Consider the following 6,871-nt stretch of genomic DNA (forward strand, 5'->3'; position numbering starts at 1 on the left):
TACACTAAGGGATTGGCCTGTGACATCGCAGTACTTGTGTTATGTATACACACTGGGGTACGGCCAGAGGCGTCACAGCACTTCTGTTATGGATACACACTAAGGGTATGGCCTGTGGCATCGCAGTATTTGTGTTATGTATATACACTAAGGGTATAGCCTGTGGCATCGCAGTAGTTGTGTTATGTATATACACTAAGGGTATGGCCTGAGGCATCGCAGTACTTGTGTTATGGATACACACTACGGGTACGGCCTGTGACATCGCAGTACTTGTGTTATGGATACACATTATTGGTACGGCCTACAGCATCACAGTAGTTGTGTTATCAATACACACTGTGGTGTGGCCCTAAGTGAAATAGTGCTTGTGTCATGGATGCAAACTGGTGTACGTCTTGAGTCGCCACAGTACTTGTATTATAGATATACACTGGGGTATAGAACAAACAGTTTTTTTTACTTTTTTTTCACAATAATTAAACTTTTATATTTTTAATTTTTTTGTAACTTTTTTTTTTACTTTTGTTAACTACTGTATTTTTTTTATTTTTTTTACCACTGGACAGATAGACTCCAGACAGGTGCATCATCAGCACAGGAACGATGGACAATGGACAAGTGCGTCAGCAGCACTGGATCAAATGGACACCAAACAGTTGTGTCGGCAGCACTGGAGCAGATGGATATCAGAGAGGTGCGTCGGCTGTACTGAAGGAGATGGGCAACGTACAGGTGCGTCGACGGCACTGGAATGGATGGAAACCAGACAGGTAAGATGGCAGCACTGTGGCGAATGGACAATGGACTGGTGTGTCGGCAGCACTGAAGGAAAACGACACCAGACAGGTGCTTTGGCAGCACTGGAGTGGACGGGTACCGGACAGGTTAGTCTGTGTCATCAGAACTGGAACGGATGGACACCGGACAGGTGCGTCATCATCACTGGAGCGATGGACACCGGACAGCTGCGTCGGCAGCACTGGAGCGATGTACACCGGACAGCTGCATCGGCAGCACTGGAGCAGATGGACTCCACACAGGTGCATCGGCAGCACTGAAGCAGATGAACACTGGACAGGTGCGTCGGCAGCACTGAAGCAGATGAACACTGGACAGCAGCAATAGCAGCAACACAGCCAGCCAGCCAAGGAGAGGAGAGTGCACAGCAGCATGGACTACAGTCAGCAACTGGTGCCGGACCCACCGCCGCAGGGACTTATAAAGAAATCCAAAACTCGCAAAAATTCAAATCCAGCTGATGATGTTTTGCCTCAATGTGAAGCCCGAAAATGGCGGGGAGATCCGAGCGGTGTATCCGGATCCCCTCAGATCAGGTAAGTTCGGGTGGGCTCGGATCTCAGAGATCCTAGCCCACTCATCTCTAGTGGTAATGCAAATGCATTCGTGGTCTCTCTCGCAATAGCAGTTTTGTGAGTATGCAAATTATAATTTATGTGTATATGCGATGGGGATTGTAACACTAGAACATCGATGCAACATCAGTTGCACCACCGACCCTTGCAGTAGCCTAGAGCAGTGTTGGCTAACCTTGACACTCCAGCTGTTATGGAACTACATAACCCAGCATGCACTGCTACAGTTTTGCTATTAGGGCATGCTAAAACTGTGGCAGGGCATGCTGGGATATATAGTTCCACAACAGCTGGAGTGTCAAGGTTAGCCAACACTGGCCTAGAGTCTACTGCAGCTACTCTCCTCAAATCCAACTAATCATGACCTCTGCAGCTGTGTGTTCGTGATTGGGAAAACAATTTGCTGGTGGTTTTATGGCAGTTTTCATAAACGTTGCTTCATAAATCCGGGGTTTCTATTCCGCTCACTCTATGGTCTAAAACATTGATGGGGCTGTGATAAAATCATGTACTTTATGCAAACGAAAATCCCAAATTCAGATTTAAAATCCAAATTCAAATCTGTTCTATTCCATACTAAAGCTTGTTTCTCTGCGATTTAGAACCTACCACATTGTACATTTTGCCCTGTGGCCTGCCCGAAAAGTGCCAAACAAGAGGATAAAAAGAGGAAGTTCCTTCGGCCAGAGGGGTCCCTCTGAGGGTCACCTATTGCCCACCCCTCTGATAGTGCTGAGTTACTTACCTGTGTGCTGTAAGGTGTTGCACTATTATGGGCATTATGGGCATTTAGCCAGAAGATAAATCACAAATACATTTTGTAGAGTGTAGAGTTTTCAACTAAAATAATTTCTTTGAAAATGTAAGAGCTTTACACACATATAATAAAATGAAGACTAATAAATGATACCTAACGATAAAAAGAAAAAGAAGAAACATGTTTAACTTTCCAAGACTAGAGATACTGTAACAGTCAAGGTCAACAGTAAAGAAACACACAAGTGATAGCAATAAATATTCTATACACATTAACAGGGGAGTCGCCATATGGACACAACTATGCAATGTACACGTGAGGTGGTAAAACATATAAATAGCAACATTGTGTCCAGCAAACCAGTCACTGGACATTTCTCCACCATGAAACTGCTTCTGGTCTGTCTGCTCCTCGGAGCTGCCGGTGAGTCTCATTAGCTTACAGATACCATGGTGCATCTAGTGGTAATGGCTTTATGTGTTATATTGTGTAATGGTGCCGCGGTGCTAGTCAGTGTGTCATCTCTTACAGCTGCCTTGGAGGATGATAAGATAGTCGGAGGTTACACCTGTGCCGAGCACGGTGTTCCCTACCAGGTGTCCCTGAATGCTGGGTACCACTTCTGTGGAGGGTCAATGGTTACCAACCTGTGGGTGATCTCTGCTGCTCACTGCTACCAGTCGTAAGTACAGTCATTGTAAATGGTGTTCATAATGGTTGGTTGGGTGGCTGGGTGGTTGGCTGAGTAGTTAGTTGGTCAGTCATTTGGTAGGCTGGTTGAATGGCTATTTAGATGCCTGGTTGATCTCTAGGGACACTTTAAAAGTCTACTGTTTGCATGTCAGAGATCATATACTTACTGGTCATTTTTATTTTATAGCTTAAAGCAAGTATTATTACAATATTAATGCTAGATTTGTTCGACCTGCTTTTCAAAACATTAGAGTTGTAGGGCATACCTAGATCTGATATATTATATATGATATACATTATCACTATGTGAATCATTGACTTGCTGAGTGAAGTGGAATCACTTCTGCTGGTGCCCATAAGCTGTGTTATATCTTACAGTATAGATGTGTCAGAGTGGGCTACATAAGTCTTACTTCCCCCCCATGTTGTCTCCAGGATCCCTTAATTATCTCAATAAGCAGATTTATACTTCTCTGTCTGACTGTTCTGTATCTGTATCTTCATCCAGGAGCCTCCAGGTCAGAATGGGAGAACATAACATCTTTACAACTGAGGGCACCGAGCAGTTCATCAATTCTGTCAGGGTCATCCAACATGGCGCCTACAATTCCAGAACCCTGGACAATGACATCCTGCTGATCAAGCTCGCCTCCGTCGCCACCCTCAACGCCTACGTCCAGACTGTGACTCTGCCCTCTGGCTGCGCAGCCTCTGGCACCAGCTGCCTGATCACTGGCTGGGGAAACACACTCAGCAGCGGCAGTAAGTTACAGATCACTAACTAATGTCCATTATTTGCCCCGGACCTGGGTGGAGAGTTATGGCTGTAGTCCAGGAGCTATTTGCAATGTTAATAAGCTAGTAAAGTAACTTTTTTGTGAAAAATATTGTTTTTGTCTTCGAAAAAAGAAAATAATTTTCATACAAATAGAAATGTTTATTTGATAAAATGCACAAATATAGAGCATTCAGAGGCATTCCCGACACAGATAATTCCATATACAATGGAAAGGAAATGACGGCTTTAGTTTGGAGGATGTATAAGGACATAGAGTATTACAGCAACATACCGTATACAGGAAGATGGAAGAATATTAAATACAGCTAATTAATAACTGTTTTCTGCAGCCAACATGCCAGCCGAACTGCAGTGCCTGGACGCCCCCATCCTGACCACCGCTCAGTGTAACAGCGCCTACCCAGGAGAGATCACTGATAACATGATCTGTGTTGGTTACATGGAAGGAGGCATGGATTCCTGCCAGGTAATGTCACAGCTGTATCACTATGGTGCTGAGACCATGGTATCACTATAACATGTATGTGATGTACACACGCTGTATGACCACACAGTAGGCAGCTTAGTAATTATCCAGCACCCATCATGATGTGGTATGAATGTCTAACAATCTCCCTCCTGTGCTCAGGGTGACTCTGGTGGACCCGTGGTCTGTAACGGACAGCTCCAGGGTCTTACCTCCTGGGGATACGGCTGTGCCCTGAGGAACTTTCCCGGTGTCTACACCAAGGTCTGCAACTACAACGCCTGGATCTCCAGCACTATGGCCTCCAACTAATCTCCTACATAATATGTTTATACAGAGCATTTCATCTCATGTTTATCATCAAGTCTTTCACTTAAAGTAAAGCTTTATAATTTGTGTTCTGAATAAACGTATTTCTTGGTGACAATGTGTGTTATGGTAGTTTTGTACTTATTGCCATAGAGTGGACATTACACCTAATATGGCAATGGTTGTATCTCAGCACTCTGAGACAGATACAGTAATTAGTACAGGTGTTTAGTACATACCGTGGTATTACAAAGATAACAGTTTCTCTGGAAGTCTTCAATGCAATATAAATAGTGACTGGTTTGTGGGTCTCTGTAGTGATGGATATAAGGGGAAGAGAGGCGCATTTCTGCTCTTTCCTCCATTTCTGACTCCTCCTGGTGGCTTTGTATGGGTGTAATCTGAGGGATCATGTACCCAGTAATGAGATTAATCATTGCCATATTGCATGTGTACAGCTCCTTCCCTTCTGCGTGCATGTCCCTAGGTGGATGGATGCACTAAGCAACCGATGGAGAGAAATATGATGAAAAGGACTGATCATTATTACATTTTAAAAAACAAATATTACTTTTAGGGCCACTGTGCTGCAATAAAGGATATCTGCAGCTTTTTATATAATGCATTAGTACATACAGCAGGTTCCTGGGTGATTTATAGTGTTCAGATTTGTTCTTGTATAACATTTGTACAATGCCATTTAGTCCTTGCTGTCCTCCTTGTTCTTTTCTGCCTACTGTAAAATGAAGACTTTAGTGGGAAACATGGATCTGTTGTGAGAGGGATTCGTTATGATTCAGTGGCGGCCATATGGCCGCCAGTTCAAATACCGACAGCGGCATCCCAACAGAGGAGGAAATCCCGATCATCCTAACGGTAAGTATCCTGATTCCCCCTCTAACCCTCCCTTAGGGGGTGCCTAACCATAACCTCCCCCTCAAGTGCCTAACCCTAATCCCCCCTCTAAGTACCTAAACCTAACCCCCCCTTCCCCGCCACCTAAACCTAAGTCCTCCGGGGATGCCTAACCCTAACCTCCCCCCGGGGGTGCCTAAGCCTAACCCCCCCTTCTCCTAGCCTAACCCTAACCTCCCAGGGGGGGTGCCATCCGGTCTGCCCGGCTGCTCCTTGGAACTATGGGAGAGACATCATGATGTCTCTTCCATAGTGCCCATGGGGGGAGCCAGAAGCTGGAGTTCAGGAGAGAACTCCAGCCCTGGCTACCACGGCGCTGCAGGGAAGGAGCCAGGTGCCCGCTGGTGCTAAAAGCTCAGAGATCGTCCAGCTTGGAGCCCCCCTGCAGCACCGGGCTGGAGGACACTGGTGGAGGGTGCAGCACCGCACGTGCACCTCCAGCCCCCCTAGTTGTGGCTCTACTGTACCAAACTCTAGGGATTTCTGCTGCAGGTGAATTAAGTGGTTGTAATGTACAAAATCTCCTGCACATGTCACATTACAGACAAGGTTTTCAAGGAGGGTGGAGGGATACCAATGTTGCTGCCTTGAGGCGTAGTGCTGCTGTTTTAAGGGCAGTTGTTAACCTCATGCTAGCACCTTTTCCTTCATTTTGTGCTAAGTAGTTTTTCATTAAAATATTTTTTTTATTTAATCTTATTTTAAGTTTTTCATATCCACAATGCAGGGCGAAAGTGAAGAAGCCTAGGAGGAAAGGTTGAGGTTGGCAGAAATACTGGAGGAAAGTGAAGAAGCCTAGGAGGAAAGGCTAAGGTTGGGGGAAAGGCTGAGGTTGGGGGAAATGCTGGAGGAAAGGATGAGGTTGGAGGAAATGCTGGAGGAAAGGCTGAGGTTGGGGGAAATGCTATCGGAAAGACTGAGGTTTAAGGAAATGCTGGCAGAAAGGCTTAGGTTGGAGAAAATGCTGGAGGAAAGGATAAGGTTGGAGGAAATGCTGGAGGAAAGGATGAGGTTGAAGGAAATGCTGGAGGAAAGGATGAGGTTATGGCAAATGCTGTCGGAATGGCTGAGGTTGGGATAATTGCTAGTGGAAAGGCTGAGGTTGGGGGAAATGGTGGAGGAAAGGATGAGGTTGGAGGAAATGCTGGAGGAAAGGATGAGGTTGGAGGAAAGGCTGAGGTTGGGGTAAATGCTGGCGGAATGGCTGAGGTTGAGATAAATGCTAGAGGAAATGCTGAGGTTAGGGGAAATGCTGGAGGAAAGGATGAGGTTGGAGGAAATGCTGGAGGAAAGGCTGAGGTTGGGGAAAATGCTGGAGTAAAGGATGTAGTTGGAGGAAATTCTGGAGGAAAGACTGAGGTTGGGGGAAATGCTGGAGGGAAATGTGTGTTCTCCCCCCAACACAGAAGCCAATGATGAGTGCAGAGCAGGTCTGGGTATTTTTGGTACTCTAACAGATAGCACTAAAAAAAACTATCATTAATACCATTAAAAAGAGCATTATTTCTTTCCCAAGCCCAGCAATTTGGAGGAGGAGAAGGGGATTGATATTAATA

The 6,871-nt window shown here is 45.4% G+C and overlaps 1 protein-coding gene across 1 annotated transcript; it reads left to right on the forward strand.

Annotated features, from left to right (window-relative positions):
• Positions 1-2,516: 2,516 nt before the first annotated feature.
• LOC148516912 (trypsin-like) lies at positions 2,517-4,403 on the forward strand. Its single transcript, XM_088479405.1, has 5 exons — positions 2,517-2,556; positions 2,665-2,815; positions 3,335-3,588; positions 3,955-4,091; positions 4,254-4,403. Exons 1-5 carry the CDS (start codon positions 2,517-2,519, stop codon positions 4,401-4,403), a joined length of 732 nt encoding a protein of 243 aa, XP_088335531.1.
• Positions 4,404-6,871: the final 2,468 nt, after the last annotated feature.

Source organism: Taudactylus pleione, unplaced genomic scaffold (genome assembly GCF_031769625.1).
Source record: "Taudactylus pleione unplaced genomic scaffold, aTauple2 ptg000231l, whole genome shotgun sequence".
In the NCBI taxonomy this organism is placed as follows: Eukaryota; Metazoa; Chordata; class Amphibia; order Anura; family Myobatrachidae; genus Taudactylus; species Taudactylus pleione.